This window comes from Vigna unguiculata, chromosome 2 (genome assembly GCF_004118075.2).
Source record: "Vigna unguiculata cultivar IT97K-499-35 chromosome 2, ASM411807v1, whole genome shotgun sequence".
Taxonomy (NCBI): Eukaryota; Viridiplantae; Streptophyta; class Magnoliopsida; order Fabales; family Fabaceae; genus Vigna; species Vigna unguiculata.
The window spans coordinates 31,086,683-31,106,227 of NC_040280.1; the positions used below are offsets into that span (position 1 = coordinate 31,086,683).

The following is a 19,545-nucleotide window of genomic DNA, read 5'->3' on the forward strand; positions in this document are numbered from 1 at the left end:
AGTAATGGAAGTGAAAAAAGAAAATAGAAATTCAGACAAGAAGGGAAAATAGAAATCGTTGATGTTGATGGTGGGTAGAGAAAATAAAAAGAATTGGAGAAAAATCACATGAAAATAAAGATAATTTAGTTGAAGAGGAAAAATGAAAAATGAAGATAAATAATATATGTTTTTAATTAAAAAAATAATAAGAAATAAACAGAAAATTATTGTCATAAAGGTTATTTGATTTTAAGGAACTATTTGTTATTATAATCATTATTAATATTTCACTTTAAATAATTGCTATTTTTATTTATTTTAAATTCAAAGTTTTTTTTTTTTGTACTTTATCTTGATTGATCAACTTGATTTAGATAGAATAGTCAGGTAGTATTGGGAGAACTGGATCTCTATTATTTCTATTTTTAAACCCCGCTGATGATACATTATAATTTTTTTCTGTTAAGAGTGAAACTTGTTTAGGAAGTTTGATATTTGAGACAATTTTAAGAACAATAAGTGTTGAGTATTTAAAGTTCTCAACTTCCTCAGATAAATTATATTTTGGGAAAATCAATTATTTCCCATAAACTATTGTCAATTTATTTATGAATTAAATCATGTGTATTGTTAATTAAGGGTATTTTTGTTTTGTATTTAAATCATGTTTAGAAAATATTAATGTTCTTTGGTATAGACAAAAGAAATAAAGATATTCTGTAGAGGAGAGAGAGGGGTAAGAAATGAATTACGAGCGGAATTTCAAGATTAAAAAGAAAAGAAAAAGGAACGTATTTATTTATGATTAATAATTCAATTTATTGTTAGTAATTTCGATTATTACATTTGTTCGTTAAAATTACTTTATTATTTATTATTATAATATAAATAAAAAAATTTAGAATATAAATAATTATAATAAATACATATTGATTAGGAAAACAATTACTTTTGACACTTTTACCCTAATTTGACACATTATTTTTTCACTTTTTCATTACAAATAAATATGTCAAAAGCGTGTCAACCTATTAACTTTAACACTCTAAACGAGGTATTAAATAGACAACATGATCAATCACATTGCAAACACACTTTCCAAAACTTTCAGCACACATTTAAGAAGAAAATTTTTTGCTTGGTTCCACTAATTTTTTTTTCCCACATTTTCTCCTTATTAAACAATCTTCTTCTCCCTCATTTTTTTTTCATTCTTTTTACTCTGAAAATGACAAAAACAAAAAAGAGTGAAACTATTTAAATTAGAATAAAAAGTGAAAAATAATAAGAAATGAGTAGATAATTTAGATTAAAATTAACTAATATGAAAGAAAAAATAAATTGGACAAGTAGGTCGCGAGAGAGGTGGTTAAACATTACGTTATTAGTTAACTACCTCTCTCTCAAGGGTATTTCGTATGTAATTGGGAATGTGGTTAAAATAAAATTTACAACTAAAACATAAAATTACTTCAAAGTAAAATCACATGTAGAATAAATAAGAACACTTTTGGATGCATAAGCAAACACTTCATCATCATATTACATCTTTCAAAGTTGTTAAGATGCCAAAGTATTAGTTTTATTCAAGTTAATTAAAAAAATTTCAAATAACTTTCAACTATGTGAAACTTAAAAACTGAATAAAGACAAGTAACAAAACATGAACTTCCTTCCCATTTCATCTAATCACAAACTATGTAACTAAATAAAATTAATATCCATTAGTTCAATTATTTTAAATGCATGATTTATTCAAATAATATGTATATATTTTAAAAAAATGAAAATACTACAAAATTTAATTAATTTTTGAAAATATAAAATTACAATTACATGATAACATATTCTTTTACAAACAACATACATTTTATTACATAAGGAAATTTATGTAATTATATATATATATATATATTGTTTCATTTTATATTTAACACTTTTTTTTATCAAGTTAGAAATTTATGACATAAAATTTATGAGCTACCAACGAAACTGGTAATTAACCCATAGGTATCGGTAATTGTTTTGTGAATAAAAAAGTGAATTGAATTAATTGGTTTGTCTTTTTATATTAAAATGTAGAAGGAGTAATTATTAAAGTATTAATTAGTAGGGAGGCGCATTAAAATGACCACGTTCTCCACCACAGAGAAAATAGAAAAGAAAAGGAAGTTGAATGAGAATCCCTCCTCTCTGTTGTAATTGTAATTGTAATTGCAATTGAATTCCCATTTGGGTTTCAATTCTCTTTCTTTTCCTTTCCTTTTCTTCCATCTTCTCGATCTCTCCGATCCACATTCTTTACGCACCAGATCCATCCAATCCATTCACTCTCCTCAATCGCATTCCGAGATGAGCACCGGTGACCTTCTCAGCATCGAACCTCTTGAACTGAAGTTCATATGTGCGTTCTTTTTCTCTCTCTTTCTTTCTTTCTCTTTCCCTTTTTTCTATTCTTCTAGGGTTTCATTTTCATTCCCTTTTTTCAGTTGAGCTCAAGAAGCAGATCTCGTGTTCTCTTCAATTGTCAAATAAGACCGATAGCTATGTAGCTTTCAAGGTAACCAACCTTTCATTTCAACTCTCTCCCTCTCTTTCTCTCTTTCTCTTCAATTTTTAGGAACAACTTTCTTATCGTCATTATGATTTTGAGAAACCTTTTCTTCCCAGCATCTTGCTCGATTTGCATGTTTAATTTTGTTATTCTGATAGGTGAAAACGACCAATCCAAAGAAATACTGTGTTCGTCCAAACACTGGAATTGTCTTGCCACGATCTACATGCGATGTTATCGGTACCTATCGGGAATACAATACTACTCTCCATATCTAATTTCATTTTCTAATTTATGACTGTTAATCGATGTTTTTGTCACATTTTTGTTTATTTTACAGTTACCATGCAAGCGCAAAAGGAAGCTCCGGCTGACATGCAATGCAAGGATAAATTTCTTCTTCAAAGCGTAAGAGTAGAGGATGGAATCGCCGCAAAGGATATCACTGCAGAAATGGTATAATAAGACGTCATGCTATTGCTACCCGTTGCAATTTTCTTGATTCTTTTTTTAACTGTTTATTGGGTGAAATGACTGAGACCCCTGCCATTGGGATTTTTGTAGTTCAACAAGGAAGCGGGGCATGTGGTTGAGGAGTGCAAATTGAGAGTGTTGTATGTCTCTCCGCCTCAACCTCCGTCTCCAGTCCCGGAAGGTTCCGAGGAAGGATCATCACCTAGAGGTTCTGTTTCCGACAATGGAAATATCAGTGGCGCTGACTCCGCTGCAGTGAGTTCTTAACTTGTGGTTTAGGTGAATCTTTTTTTTTCTCAACAGAAGATTTAAGATATTAACTGGGACGTTTTTCTCTTTGGGCTTGTTAGGTAACAAGAGCATTTGCTGAACGACATGATGGTCCAGAAAAGTCTGTTGAGGTAAATCTAAGTGATAAAATTTTGGAGTTTATACGCTGTTACTGAACACGCGTTTTGGTCTGAGGACAGTGGCCGTGTTAATTAACCGACGCTAGTAGGTCGTGATTCAGTATTGATACTTACCAGGAAAAAATACAAATTAGAACTGAACTTTCTTGTTTGAACAGGCGTCACTTTTTCAATTTGCATTTTTATGCAATCAGTATACTGCGAATGGAAACTGAACTTCTGAACATGTCACTTGCTTAGTTTGCATCGTTTAGCAACTTTGGATATTTGAACTGTCATTCACTGTGTGCCAAACTGGTGTTCAAATTTACAATTGAATACTTTAGATAGAGTCGCAATTCTTGGGAGTAATATTGATTGGAAGGAAATTTCTTAACTGAGTGCTTATTAGAAAATGGATTTTATGCCTAATTTAACCTTACAAAACTAGTTTGTAAGATGTGGACCCTTGGGATTAGGGGGACTCAATAGTAGGTGACATGAGACCCAACACCTTGCTAGGATAGATTCTAAATGACTTTTATACCATCTTAAAGTAGTGAGTTTAAGTTTAACTCAACTTCACAAAATCGACTTTCAAGTTAAAGATTGCACTCATATATATATATATTAATTTGACTTTGGTTTTAGTTGATGTAGGCTCTTTGACATATCCTCTCACACTGAGAACTATACATCCCAGGCAAGGGACTAGAGGGGTACTCGATAGTGGGTAATACAAGGTCCAATGCCTTGTTAGGATAGATTTTGAGTGGCTTTGGTATCATCATAGGAGAGTGAAATTTAAGTTTAATTCAACCTTAAAGCTAGCTTATAAGGTGATGTTTGTATCCTCTTACATATTATAATTTGATCTTATCTTTAATTGATGTGGGCTCTTTAACTATGATCAAGTAAAATTAGTAGTTTAAGCAAGAGTATAATAATTAAAGATAATGGTTTTAAAGGTGGGGACTTCTTGCTCTACCATTTTTAATCCCCTGGTTGGCTGCTAACAGATAGAAGGGAGAGGATGAAAATAGGAATGATGGAAATAATTTGTTGTTTTGTGGGGTTAGATATAGAGTGGAGATACTTGAAATAAAGGTGGGATCCAATATTCATTTTCACTATATTTCCTACCTTTTTTCTACTTCTCTTTAGAAAAATACTTCTAATTTCCTGTTCATTTCTCACTTATTTTTATTCACCTTTTCTATGCCCATTTATCATGTTTCTTTCACACTCCCTCCTCCTTTGGAAGGCATCCACCAGTTTTGTTGTAGAATTCTCTAAATTGCTCATATATTTGCAAAACATGGCATCTAATTAAATACATATGATCATATAAGTATTAGAGCATATCATTTGTATAAAACGGTGGCTTGGTTGGGGAAGTATCTTTCTTGCGTAGTGAGGTCCTTGGTGTGATTTCGGAGTCATTTCAAATAACTTTTGCAGATTGTTTCTGCTTCAAACTCTAAGGGGGCGTTTCTTCAACAGAACCTTTTATGAAAATAAGTTGGTAGAGAATAGAGAAAAAACAGAGTAGTAAGTAAAGGTCTTTGTCTAAAGAGAAACAAAAAAAAAATGAGGAGAGGGATCAAGAAATAAGTAGAAGTAGATGAAAAGAAGTACGGCAGATCTACCATTTTTTAAAATTATTTTTTCACGAATCTTCCCCCCACCAAGCACCTTTTATTATTTCCATTCCTCCCCTTTCTCTCAGCCAAACAGGCTAAGTTCATATTTTCAGGATCAGCATCTCGAGTATTACCTATCAATCATGAATTAACAGGACGAAAAACAATTTCTTTTTTGGTTCCAGGCTGTAATGATTTTAAAAGCTTGTAACTTCAGTTTTTTTTTTTTTTAATGTTTGGGGACATTATTTTGATTGTAGTCAGCTTATTTTGCAGGCAAAAGCTCTTATCTCAAGGCTGACAGATGAAAAGAATAATGCAATCCAACAAAATAACAAGCTTCGTCAGGAACTGGTGAGGATTTACAAAATATTTTCTGATAGATAACTTGTGTCTCTCCATCTGACTGACCTGTATTTCTCCTGAATGGAGAGGGGAATACCAAAGAGTATTGTTACCCCTGTATAAGTCGGTAGTACGGTTCTACCACCGAAAGGAAAGCACCATAAATTAGAAAGAGAACTGTGAAAAGTTTGATCACTGGTTCACAACTGAGTCTGGTGGATGTGCTGGTTTTCTTCTGAAGGAATTGCTTCTTTCCGTTTCTTAACATGATAAAATGAACTCTTATATAATTAACTGGGTAAAGGTGGTTCTGTTTTTGGCTTATTTTCGCCCCTTGTCCTTGGGCTTTTGCTTAATAAAATTAAAATGCATTTTGTATTATTGTGGAAGAATTTACCTTAAATATTATGTTAAATTACCAACTAATTATCTGACTTTTCATCACATAACCAAGCTGACTTTTTATTTGAAAACTTAATTTGAACTGAAAAGTAGAAAAGATGGTCTGTGATTAGATGGGAAACTTGGAATTATGTCTACTTAATTTAGGAGGGTCTTCACTTGAATATAGGGGGCCCATGATTTTTTATTTTCTTCCTAAAAATGCATTTTATGTTGAGTCAATATTTTCCTGTTAATTTTCTGTATTGTTCGTGACTGTTAATTGCTTGGAATTGGGAGTGGGGAACAGGGATTTTGAGCATTAGCAGGAGTTTTTGTTTTACGGAAAATATGTTCAGGAGGTAGTGGTTATTTTTGCATCCTGTTGTTTGGTATTAGTTCCTCAGCTTACCCCTTCGGTTATATTGTTCAATTTGTGCACTTGTGCTTTCGTTAGATCTGTTAGGAACACATTTTTCCTGTAAAATGCTTTCTCACCTATTTATGTCGAGTTTCAAAGTGGACACAAGTCAAACATTGTCTAGTCATGCATACGATGATAGGTTTTTTTTTATGATATAGACAAGTATATGATGACAGACAAACTGGTATGATCTATTTGTATTAAAGAAAATAAGCAAGTGTTTTTTAACCAACCAAACTTAGTATATATGACGTTTGAACTGTGGGGGAACACTTAATTGATGATCTTATTATCTGCAGGACATGCTGAGACGGGAAAGCAGCAAAAGTCGTGGGGGTGTCTCGATGGTCATTGTCATATTAATTGGCTTACTTGGCATAATTATTGGGTATCTCATGAAGAAGACCTAAGTCTTTTTGAGATTCAATCCTTCACCATATGTTTGATCTTAGTTTTCCTGTTGTTCCTGGCTATTCAAGAAATGAAGACGAAGGGCAAAACAGATTAAATCCAGTAGGTGTTGGTGTTTTTTTGGGGGTCGACAACAATATGGACATAGAAACATTAGTTGAAAGCGTGGGTCAATGATTTCTTTCAAGAGCAGATTACTGTGAACTGACTCATGCTTTTGTTAACATGCATTCTTTTTAAGTCAAGGGAAAATTTGTTGTTTTATGTGGTTCATTCAGTGACTGTCTGGAAATGTCAACAATGGCCACTAGTAGCATGCATATTATGAATATCGGATATTTTGTTTATTTTTCATGAGAATAATATTACTTTGTAGTCGTTAGATTTCCGAAAGCTGGATAAAAGGCTCATTACTTGCCCTGGGTCATCAGTTTCGTTTTCTTTTTCAAATGGTTTTTAAGGATATGTTTTGAAAGTATTTTTTTTGCATTTTGATGCACAATAAAGAATTTCAATACAATCAAACCTCTAATCCAAGCATGTAGTTGAAAGTTGGCAAAAACTAGCTACTGTTTGTCTAAAATGGGTTAAATTATTTGCCTAAAATAAGGTAAACTTTGGAACTTAACGGTACTCGTATTTTATTAGAAATTATGATTGAAAATGACTGTCTCTGATTATCATACTTCAACTAAGTCTCAGTTTGGATCCACTTGAGTTGAGTACTGTATACGAAGATAGATAGAAAAGGAAGTGTGGAGCGCGTTTGTATCTAACTATTTTCATTGAAATGGAAGTGCCAATTGCCAATTCACGGGTGGGCAGTGAAATACAGACCTTGTGATATTGAAGAGTTTTAGTAAGGAAGATAGCTCATTTCCACGAAGGAAGATAGCTCATTTCCACGTTAATTACGTTATTAATCTTCTGCTTTTGGATTGCAGAGAGGTTACATGGCTCGTGAAAAAAAAATTGTAGAATGGATGATGACAGATGAGAGAATTGATTATTTGATTTTATATATATATATATATATATATATATATATATATATATATATATATATATATAAAGAACTGATTCTCTATTTCTTCAATTATCTGATTACTTATTATATAAAGAATCGATTCTTGATTTCTTTGTATATTAAAAAATTAATTATTAATTATTATGTAAATATAATTAATATAATTAATATATAATATTAGTAATACTAATATAATAATAATAACAACAACTTATATTTTATTTTAATATAATTTAAACTAATTATATTCAATTTAAATTATTTGTATGATTAAGGATACATGATAATTTTATCCCCTTATCCTTTATTTCTTATCATCTTTCTCTTAACTAAATAAGTCCAACCTTTACTTCTTTTTCTTTTAAATACACTCAATCCGAGTAAAAAATATATATTCGACTGAATTCGAAAAAATCCAAAATGAATTTATGTGTCGAATGGATCGAGTAAACGCATAATATTATTAAATAAATAAAATGGATGATTATAATTGGATGCGAATAGCAAATTAGAATTTTATGAATATTTAATTCAAATTAAATGTATTTTTTTAGTATTTATAATTATATTTCTGGTACGATATTTTTTTAAAGATTTACTTCATTTATATAAAATAAAAAATATATTTTTAAGAAAATTAACTTATATAAATCTGTAATGCGAATAACTCATCCGAATAAATCCGTTATTGAAACAATCACCGATAAAATAAATGACAAATTACGAATTTCAAAATATCAAATTTAAATCATACAGAATTAAACAGGACCCAACAAGACCATGCTCAGGCCTAAGGAGTAGTAGTCGATGATTTTGTTGAATGAGTAGATCCTATATTTTATTTAGGTTAAATAGCATTTTAGTAGGAGTGTTACAAAAAAAGTAGCAGTTTTGAATAAACAGGGATGAGATCGTTCCCATTACAAAAATCCCGAATAGTTGCAGCTAGACAGCAGAATGACGCAACAAGCAAGCGCATAACAGAAGAAACGACGATAAAAAAGAAGAAGAAAGTGTAGGTATGAGCAAGAAAGAATGAAGAATGAATCAATCATCATCTTTTTTGTTTGACTTCTTCCTGAAAGTGTGTTCAACCTGGGTGGCCATGGAATAAGCGGTGGAGGCAAGCGCCTTAATGTCTGGGACTTTGTAGTTCTGCGCAATATACAGCCCCAAAGCTGTGGCCATCACGTGCGAAAGACTGCTTCTGATTATCCCCATTGTTAAACCACACCAAGCGACACGAACACGAACAACCAAAAATTGAAAAACTATCTTTAATTGTTTTCTTGTTGGTAGCGTATGAATGGCGTCACTTCTATATTTATTCCTTCTTAGGTCATAACATTAACCCCTTCTCCAAGCAATTTTTCTTTTCAAACAAACAAATTAACCTAAAACCCTTCTTCAAGTAATACCATCGGTGGGACCCGTATATTCGCCGTGCCGATTAGGTTTAGTAAAACTGACAATAAATAATAAGATTTGGTTAAACTTTTAAGTTTTTATTATGTTATTTTAATTATTTGTTTAAGTATTAAGAGATATGAAGTTTTATGATTAGTATAAATTAATATTGTGATTAAGGTTAAGTGATATATGGTTTTTATTCTTTTAATTAAAAGTATTTTGAATAATAATATTGTTATATTTTACTTTCCGAGTAACCTTTGTTATTTCACGCGTCTCTAATGAGAATAATAAAAATAATTGTCACTTTACATTAATGATAATATTATTTTAAATTAATTATAAAGTCTCGCAATTCTTTAATGTATATAAACAAATAAATAAAATGAAGTTAAAGTAATAGTCATATAATCAATTAATATAAAATTTAAATAACAAAAATTCAATTATGAATATAAAATTTTTAAATGCTCATCAAATTGAAAAAAATTAATAAAAACTCAATTTAAAATATAAATTTATAAAAACTTAAATTGAATAAAAAAATATTGCAAAATATTTTCTTTTGTTTTATTGAATATTATATATTATACATTCTTATCAAATCGTCTATTTTTAGATTATAGATATAATGTGTAAAATTTGTTCCATCCGTGACTCATATATTTAACAAAATTATAGTTGAATATTTAAACATGGTTGTACTAAGTAGAATACGAAAAACATAATCTGGAAACGGTACCAAAACAAAAAGGTTTATTTTATTTGATTATATGATCATATGGTATTGTCTTCAGAAAAACTTCAGAAGACATTTCCTAAACTATTTTTAAAATACTCAATATTAATGATTAATTTTATATTTTTACAATTAAATCAATACTTGTCTTTAAAAATATTCTATTTCTGACAAAAAAACTTATATATATATATATATATATATATATATATATATATATATATAAATAATGATCTGGTTTCTAATAATATAAAGAAAGCGTTTAGATTTACAACTTCACAAATTATGTTCAAAGAAAAAAGATACCTGAATAGTTCCTCATGTTCAATTCAATTGGCGATAATTAGGTATTGGCGTAGGTGAAAGATACCTATACATTATTATTTAAAGAATTTAATTAGAGTACATAGAAAAATTCATATTATTTAATAACAAGTTATTCTTAGTACAATTTTAAGATAATTATTATAACATTTTAAAACTTATTATTTTTATAACATTTTAAAGCTAATTATATGTTATAATTATAGTTGAATGAGAATTCATTTTTTTCCCGGTATCAAATTATGTTATCACGTTATTAGAACAGGGTCCCGTATTTTACTTTTTCTGTCTTTAAAGATTAAATGTGTTTGATTTATTTTATTTAACGAAAATAATTGTTTATTATATTAATTTCCTCTAAAATTACAAAAAAAAAAAAATTCTTTTAAAATTTTACGTATAGATTAATTAGAAGCAGGAATTCAGTTATCATATATTGTTATTTATATTAGCAGTCAATATTGAACTACTTTTCAGTGTAATTTTTAAAATAATAATTTTAAAGTCAAAAAGTGGGTTTTTAATTTAATACAATGATTTGGGTGATTAGACAAAAATACGTCAGTATATTCTCATTAAATATGATTGGGGAACTTAAGATGTTCGCAAAAGTTTTTTTTTTTATTTCTAAATAAATATAAATAGTTAAAGTCATCGTTTTGTTTATTGCTATCTTGAAGTAATCCACTCACGGGTTTCTTGGACTTGTGATCAACTACGTTACTTCTCTGTTGGTTTTCATCATCTTCAATTCTATCAGGTTTGCTTCATTCGATCAATCAAACTTCCACTTTCACGTTTTTCTCCATTACTTCTCTGTAGTTTAACCAATATTTTACTATTATCTGCTAATTTGGTACTTTTAATTGCTTTTCTGATATCCATTTCTCTAAAGTTTTCAAAAGAGACACTGTAGGTAGGAGATGATCATCTTTTTTAGAACTTGTTAGGGTTTCCTTTTCCACTCTTTGCAAAAACAATTGTTTTCGGATGATTTTTTCTTGCATCCCCTTCTGTTTCTTGTTTGTGTTAATATCGTCTGACTTAGCGTTGCTCAAGTTTTGGGTTTTGTTTCGTTTTATGATGTTTCTAACATGTTTCATTATTTATTATCTTTAGATAATGGAAATGATTTTGAATTTTTGTTGATTGGCGAATTTTTCTTTAATTGAATTTTGTTGATTCCAATTTCAGCAGGAATGGCAAGGAGCTACTTCAAACAAGAGCATGATCTTGGTATACCTTTTGCTTCCTCTTTTTTCCCCCAATTGTTCGAAACTTTTTGCTGTGTACTTGAGATGTAGGTAGGTATTTATATTGATAAATAGTTTTTTTTTTTTTTCAGAGAAGAGAAGAGCTGAGGCTGCTAGGATTAGAGAAAAATACCCAGACAGGATCCCGGTGAGAATTGGCAATTACATTTTTCTTTGCTACTGTCTAAATACTTATGCAATTTTTGGTGATAGGTGAAGTATACATTTTTGCAGAAGACTTGTTCTTTTATGTGTTGTTCTTTTTTTTGCTGCTTGAGTAGCCTTTATTTTTTTGTATTATTATTGATGAAACCTTGTTTATTATCTATAAACAAATGCATTTATTTTTTCTAATGTCTCCTTGAAGTCACAGAGCGGCAGCATGATAACGGATTCTGGCTTAATTTTTGTCTAAATTCCTTACAGGATAAGTTGTCCTTGACCTTCATTACAGTCTTTATTGAGGAGAAAAGTGTTTAACTATGATCAATGCATTTGGCTACCTTGTACTTAGTTTTTCAGATTTTTGTCCTGCTCAGTGTGTCCTGTTTGATGAACGTAATTTCCTGCCGTTCCTGTTTGTGCAGTCATTTCCCCTTGCCTTGTTTTGCTTTGTTTCCAGGTGTTCCTATTCCTACCTTTCCCTTTACTGAATATAATATCTCTGTAAACGTAGTTGTGTTCCTCGTGAGAAGGGTCTTGAATTCTATAGCATGGAAATCTGTATTGTGTTTTAGATTTCTTTTAAGGAAAAACCAATTTGGACTGCTATTGTGTATAAGTGACTAATATGGAAGTATTCTATATTGGAGATTAAGTGATTGATTACAGAGTCATTGAATGATACAATGAATTCAAACTTAAGAAAGATTATTGGATGAGCTGTACATTTGTAAACGTTCTCAAAGGCTGGATACTGTGAAGGAAGCATCCTATTTTCCTATTATTTTGCTGCTTGGTTCTAGTTATCCCAAATAATGATGATAAAATTCCGAGGAGTCTGTATAAATATTTTATTTTACTCTAATGTTAACAACATAGTCAGACATCTAGGTTAAATTTGATTAGAGAGTAAAATCAATATTCATATTTAAAGATAGGTCGATTTTAATTTTCCTGGTAGATACATTTTATACGTATTAAGGTATGGTGTTTTAACTTATGCATTTTGCTTACCTTAACTATCATTCTCGGAAGTGCATGTCATTGATATATCCGAAATTTTGTGCTAAATTCTTCTGGATATGCCTGAAGGTTATTGTGGAGAAGGCAGAAAGAAGTGACATCCCAAGTATTGACAAGAAAAAGTAAGCTGTTGCCTATATTTTTCTTCTTATGTGGAAAATACCATATTATTAGACAAATTTTAACCGATGGCGTAATTACTTTCTCTTTATTGATATCTTAATTGATGGCCTCATACACCGTTAAGTAAGTTCTGATGTATGCAATTACAAGTGTAGCTTGGACAAAAGAATACATTTTTATTATTGTTGGATTACTAACTGTATATAGCAAACCTGTTAAAAGTGTTTCGTAATTTCTAACTTAACTATTGTAAAGTGTTGCATAAATGTGATACATACACAATGGTAAGGCTATATTGATCATAACCACTGTGTGTAACCAGCTTATATAAATTTAACAGATGATATACCAAAAACTGATAAAGATGACTTACAAATTTGCCATGAGTGACTATTAGCAACACTGCAATAGTTAAGAAAAATGGACTGATTTTGGTAGCTTCAAACAGTAAACGGACCTGAATTTTAACATGGGTAAACAAAATTATGAATTACTTTTCTATTTCTGAAAGCTTGGTTGTAATGGTTGTGTCTTTGCTTTTGTTAGCTAATAACTACTAGATTTTTGGGGTGTAATGAATATGTCATTGGCCGTTGTCTTCCGCCAGACAACGTATTAAATTTGTAACATGGTTGGCAGCCGTATACTGTATATTATGAATCTGAATGACTACATTGCAGGTACCTTGTCCCTGCTGACCTGACTGTTGGACAATTTGTCTACGTGATCCGCAAAAGGATCAAGCTAAGTGCAGAAAAGGCAATCTTTATATTTGTGGACAACGTCCTTCCTCCTACAGGTGAACTGAGGCAAACACATGCTCATTCTCTCTCTTTTAGTATATATGATTCTCTAGATTTCTAATGTAGAATAAGCCTTATCCTATTGCATGACTTGATAATTCAATTTCTTCAGGAGCAATTATGTCTGCCATATATGATGAGAAGAAGGACGAGGATGGGTTTCTCTATGTTACATACAGTGGCGAGAACACCTTTGGGGATTTCATTTCCATTCAGGAGCCCTTATAAATTAACTGCATATGATTTGGTCTCACTGGTCTGTCAGATAAATTCGTTATAGTACATCTGTCAAGAACCTTATTCTCAATGTTTTGTACAGTTGTATATAAATTCCGTGAACTTGATTAATATTAAAGGTTCTCCCATTCAGTCTTTCAACTCCTTTCTTGGTTTACATCATGCATATATTGGAATGTTCATTGATACAATGGATCAGTAGTACAAAACTTGGATTTAAATATCTTCAAGAGGGTCCACCCATTGTCTCTTGTTTCCCCTTCTTTCTATCTGGGTAAATGGTTAATTAGAATATGCTAGTCGTTATAAGCACAAGAAAAAGTGAAACTATAATAACAACACTACTGCGTACTTATTTTCCCCTGTGAAATATTTACTTATACTGAACATACTACTTTACATGATTTACATTTATAATTAGAATCATGTTGTTTTACAAACATGTAGAGGCATGCATGTCGGAGACAGTAGAATCTGAAGGATGTGTCATTGCATTGTTACACAGAACCTAGAATTTGATATCTGGTCGTTAGGCAATGGTTATTGTGACAATGTGTTGCTTTTGATGGCAGATGGTGTACGTTCCATGTGGCATGCTCCTTGGCTGCTGGGAAGAGAGTTGAAGGTGACGGTTTAGCCATGCTCCCTTGTCTCTAAAACTCCTCGTCCCCATTCCCCACTCCCCTGTAGGTCCCATATGTTGCCATTGGCTTATGCCACTTGAGCTTTGAAATAATGCAAGAGAATTTCAACTTCGAGAAAAATAGGATATGCTATTGGTAGCCTTCAACTTAAAGATAATGTGTTCAATTATCTTTTATTTTATTGCGAACAACTATAAAAGTGTTCTTTTGTTTTCATTAAAAAATTTGTTTTTATAAGTTGGTACATAAATTATTAGAATAAGTTTTGTTTTTTATTTCTCACATTGTTTTATGGTTGTTTTATATTGATAGAGTTCTAAACAATAATTCTTTTTCTTAAATTGCTGGGGTCCTTAAGAGTCCAAATTTTCTATTGAAAACCGGAATGAATGAAACTCAAGGGAAAAACTTGTTTTTAATCTTTACATTTTTCTCATGATGGATGAATTTAATGTCGACTTAAAAAGTCTATGAAATCTATATTTCTATGGGATTTATGGTGTTGTTTAATATTAAAAGAGATGGAATCTATATTTTTTTAAGTTTGAGAATAATTTGATTTATTCACGCGAGAGTACAATTTTTTAACAAGTTTAACTGATATTAGAAAAACTAAGAGTACTTTTAACATGAAAGACAGAAATTTGAAGACGTTTATCTGAAAGAATAGATATTAAAAATATGTTAATATCTTGTATATAGCTATGTAAAGTAATTATGATGCTTTTAGCTTTTCCCCTATTAATTTAGCATCTAAAGCATTTCATCCCAGTCTAGTTATGAGCCCGAATTAGCAGAAACTACTCGATCTCGCTTTCATTAAACCAACTTCGTTTTGGTTTGTCTGTAATCAGTTTTGTTATCGCATCCTTTTCATGCAATGAGAAAACCACCAAACTTCACCGGCCTAATGTCCAACATTTATCACTCGCCACTTCTTTAAATAATGGAAAAACCTTGTCCAAGAAAACGATAAGAAGCAAGTAGTTAACGCATTCATGCAATTGCAATTTTGGCAACATACTACTACTACTACTACTAGTTCTACAGCATAAATAGCTCTCCCTTTAATTATTTTGATTACAATCTTAATTCCCCAACAAATAGCTAATAGTTCACTCTTGTGGTAGGGATTGCAAATGGAGTGATTAAAAATGACCCAGAATAGGGGTAAGGGGACAAACGTGGACCCTTGATATCTTCATTTTCGTTTTCAAGGTTCATCTCCCAAACACATACACATGTTCTCTTAAAGAACGTTCTCCATCCCATACAAAACCTGCATTTAATGCACCCTCTATTCTACCATTTCATATTTTGTGAAAACCTTACCCTATAAGTCCATTCATAAGAGCCTCACTCTTCCTCTGTTCCTAACTTAGACCCAGCAAACTCATCTCACCATGACTTCTCTTTCTCTTCCCATCATCCTTCTCCTTAGTGTTTCTCTGCATGCATGCACTGCCCGGTTTCCTAGTCTTTCTAAAAAAGACACCCTTCACAAGGTTGGGTTCCTAACACCAACTATTCCATTTCCGTATATAAGATCACATTGCATTATACGGGACAAAAGATATTTTCTTCACCATATTTGGAAGCATTTGAAATTATTTACAGATAGAGACTAAGATTTGTGATTCTCTACAGGAACTAGACAAGGTCAAATTATTGGAGACGTTAACTACATCTAGTAGTTTGAAGGATTACACGCTACAGAAAAATCAACAACAACAACAGAAACCGATCGTAGAGGCAGCAGCTTCAGGTGCTTAATTTTCTAGAAAATCTTTTCTTTCCCAAACACACACAGCAGTCACGAGCTCAACCAATACACAAACAAAACTTCCAATGTTTATTACTGTTCATGGTTGAAAAGGTTACTCTCAGCAGTTTAAAGAATGAATTTTAGTCATTTTCTGTTAATACAAAAGTTTGGCTTTATCTCAGTCAGGAAAATTATCTAAAGTACGTGTACCTTACATGTGAGGTGTCATGTAACTGAGTTATATATATATATATATGGGTGTTGGGAATTTTAGGGCTTTTGATAATATGAGAGATATAAGAGATATATGTGATATGTTATACGGAGGAACATGTTTTTGTATTTTATTGATATACTCTATATATAGAGCAAAATATAACAAATATCAAGTATAAAATATTTATAATATCTCACTCCTAATCTAAAATAATAACAAATTTCTAAAACTGACACATATCTCTAAAACTGAAATATTTTCTAAAAACTAATTTAAATAAAAAAGATATTAAGTAATATTCTCAACATTCCTCCTTGCTTAATATCTGTTTATTTTATATCTTCAGATTTGATTCTCCATCTTTTGATGCTTGATTTTCTCCTCTTTTTGTGTTTGCAATATTTGTTTTTCTCCTTCTTCCATGGCATCACATCTTTCTTCAATTTGGCATCATCCTTCATATTTCTTCTTATATCAGCATCATCTTCTTTTTCTTTGTTCGGTGTGGATTTCATTGGAGTGGCATTGGACCTTTTGTGAATATTAAAATGTGAACCTCCATCTACTTTCTTCACTTGGACATCTACTTTCTTCCAAGGATATTTATTTTCTAATTTTGATCCTTCTTTCATACTCACTATATTTGTAGCAAATTCCTCCTTCATAAAATCCAGCGCAAATCTTTTGTCTTTCATGTGGACTTTAAATACCTCTATGTTGTTTGCATTTTTGATCACACATACTTTATTTTCAAAGGAGACCTTATAACCTTTCTCTAACAATTGAGCAACACTTAACAAATTCTGGGTAATCTCAGGAACATATAAGACATCAAAAATTAATTTGATACCTGAATGAGTTTTAATTGAAACTGTTCCTGTACCTTTCACAGCAAGTTGTTCTCCATTCCCAATTCTTACCTTGGAAATATTTGATTTATTCAGCTCCTTGAAAATTTCTCTATCATGAGTCATATGGTTTGTGCAACCACTATCTATAATCCAATCTTTTGAAGATTGGTTGGTTGTGACACATGATGTTGTAAAAAGTAGATCTTCCTCTGATTTATCCTCATCTGATTTATTCTCCACAATTTGAACATCTTCTTCAGAATCTTTAGATTTGCATACCTTTTCCACATGTCCCAATTGACCGCATTTGTGACATTTGACATCTGGCCTCCACCAACACCAATTGGGTTGATGACCTTTTCTCTTGCAATAGGGACAAGATGGAAAAACCTGTGTGTTGTTGTATTTGCTCCTTATATTTTTCTTGACTATGAGAGCATTATCTTCCGTGTAATTTAAATTACCTTCAACCGCCTCATGATCTTCTCTCATCAATCTTCGTTGTTCTTGTGCTTGCAAGGCATGTATCACCTCTGTAAAAGTGATTGTAGACAAATCTTTTGTGTTTTCTAAGGAAGCAATAGATGCCTCATATCTTTCCGGCACCGTCACCAGAATTTTCTCAACGAGTCTGGAATCTGAAAACTCCTTTCCCAACAATTTTATCTTGTTGGCAATACCCAACAATTTGTTTGAGTATTCTTTAATCGTCTCTGACTCTTTCATTCTTTGCATCTCAAACTCCCTTATCAAGTTCAAAACTTTCATGCCTCGAATCTTCTCGTTCCCTTCATATTCTGCTTTCAAGTATTCCCATATTTCTTTGGGAGACTTTAAAGTCATGATCCTGGTCATAATCATTTGTGAAACACCTGCGAACAAGCATGATTTTGCCTTTGCCTTTCTCGTTTTCTTTTCTTTATGCGCTTTCATTTGAGCCATGGTGGGATTTTCAGACAAGGGAACATCATCTTCCTCCACAACTTCCCATAGATCTAGCCCCTCTAGATATGTTTGCATCCTTACCGCCCATAGATCATAGCTTTCACCATCAAAGAGTGGAATAGCGACGTGTGACATATTTCCTTCCATTCTATCGGCAGTAAGAACAATGGCTCTGATACCAGTTGTTGGGAATTTTAGGGCTTTTGATAATATGAGAGATATAAGAGATATATGTGATATGTTATACGGAGGAACATGTTTTTGTATTTTATTGATATACTCTATATATAGAGCAAAATATAACAAATATCAAGTATAAAATATTTATAATATCTCACTCCTAATCTAAAATAATAACAAATTTCTAAAACTGACACATATCTCTAAAACTGAAATATTTTCTAAAAACTAATTTAAATAAAAAAGATATTAAGTAATATTCTCAACAATGGGTGCATGCATAATGTCATTTTATCACCTTCTCTCTCAGAATATATATATTTATAGTTGTGTAATTTCTTATATAAATTACTCTATAGCCTTATGCACCCTATATAACAATAATACTAAGTGACGGTGGTGGCATGGGTATGCAGGGACATCTTTTCAAATGGATTCGCCATCCTTTCTCGCAGCAGAGGTAAAATATACTAAAATTTAGCTAGAATTATTTTACTTCTTACCGGGTTTAAACAAATCAATTATGCATGAACAGTTTCACAATAAACCTTTGTGTGGTATGCATATGAATGTCAGCGACTGATGCACAATTTCTGGTGCCAAGAATATGCTTCCCAAATGGAGGGGCCATGTAATAATGGAAATGGTTTTTTATTTAAAATCTGTCGGGAAAGTTTATATAATAGATAAAAGTTTCTTAAAATCTGTTTGAAATATGATGTGTCGTCCATGAGTATAGATAAAGAACTTAGTTATGATAAATTCATGTCTTTCATTTATTTCTGTTTCTGTTGTTCATATCTGTCCCGAATCTTTGATCATCGTTTGTGCGAAAAAGATTCGTTGTGGGAGAGATACATGTGTTTTGCTTGTGAATATTTATGAATAGATTGTGAATGATAGAAAGCAATGAATGAGACATAGGGTTGTGTAGGATGAGAGGGGGCCTGCACGGTCAATGCTGGGAACTGTTCAGCATCATCACGTTGAAGAAACAGTGTTTACAAAGGCTAGTGACTCTGCAGAGGACATAGTTGAAATGGACTATGCTCAACCTCATCGGAAACCACCCATTCATAATGAAAAGCCCTGAATCCATGCATGCTTAGTTAGTGATTTACAATCTGTATTTTTCCAAGAATGTTTACGATGATTCTCTGTTGATTATTTTGATGTTATTCTCTGTATTTTGAAAACACAAACGATTAACATAGAAAAATCCAACACATAATCCACATT

At 31.4% G+C, this 19,545-nt stretch overlaps 3 protein-coding genes across 8 annotated transcripts; all 3 read left to right on the forward strand.

The window, feature by feature from the left end:
- The first annotated feature begins 2,104 nt into the window (after positions 1–2,104).
- LOC114174165 (vesicle-associated protein 1-2-like) lies at positions 2,105–7,030 on the forward strand. Its single transcript, XM_028058943.1, has 8 exons — positions 2,105–2,386; positions 2,472–2,542; positions 2,695–2,776; positions 2,877–2,992; positions 3,101–3,265; positions 3,361–3,411; positions 5,319–5,396; positions 6,492–7,030. Exons 1-8 carry the CDS (start codon positions 2,335–2,337, stop codon positions 6,600–6,602), a joined length of 726 nt encoding a protein of 241 aa, XP_027914744.1. The 5' UTR covers positions 2,105–2,334; the 3' UTR covers positions 6,603–7,030.
- A 3,710-nt stretch (positions 7,031–10,740) lies between these two features.
- Positions 10,741–13,845, forward strand: LOC114173956 (autophagy-related protein 8f). 6 transcript variants are annotated; one of them, XM_028058661.1, is made up of 6 exons: positions 10,741–10,863; positions 11,301–11,339; positions 11,449–11,504; positions 12,611–12,663; positions 13,345–13,463; positions 13,580–13,845. In XM_028058661.1, the coding sequence occupies exons 2-6, from the start codon at positions 11,303–11,305 to the stop codon at positions 13,693–13,695; spliced, it is 381 nt and encodes a 126-aa protein (XP_027914462.1). In that variant the 5' UTR covers positions 10,741–10,863; positions 11,301–11,302; the 3' UTR covers positions 13,696–13,845. The 6 variants fall into 6 exon arrangements, with proteins under 6 accessions (XP_027914462.1, XP_027914466.1, XP_027914461.1 ...); XM_028058665.1 differs by having other exon boundaries at positions 10,742–10,863; positions 11,298–11,339; positions 13,345–13,473; XM_028058660.1 differs by having other exon boundaries at positions 10,745–10,863; positions 11,298–11,339.
- Positions 13,846–15,739: 1,894 nt separating this feature from the next.
- LOC114174233 lies at positions 15,740–19,545 on the forward strand. The gene is made up of 4 exons (XM_028059027.1): positions 15,740–15,853; positions 15,996–16,113; positions 18,723–18,766; positions 19,241–19,545. The coding sequence occupies exons 1-4, from the start codon at positions 15,752–15,754 to the stop codon at positions 19,397–19,399; spliced, it is 423 nt and encodes a 140-aa protein (XP_027914828.1). The 5' UTR covers positions 15,740–15,751; the 3' UTR covers positions 19,400–19,545.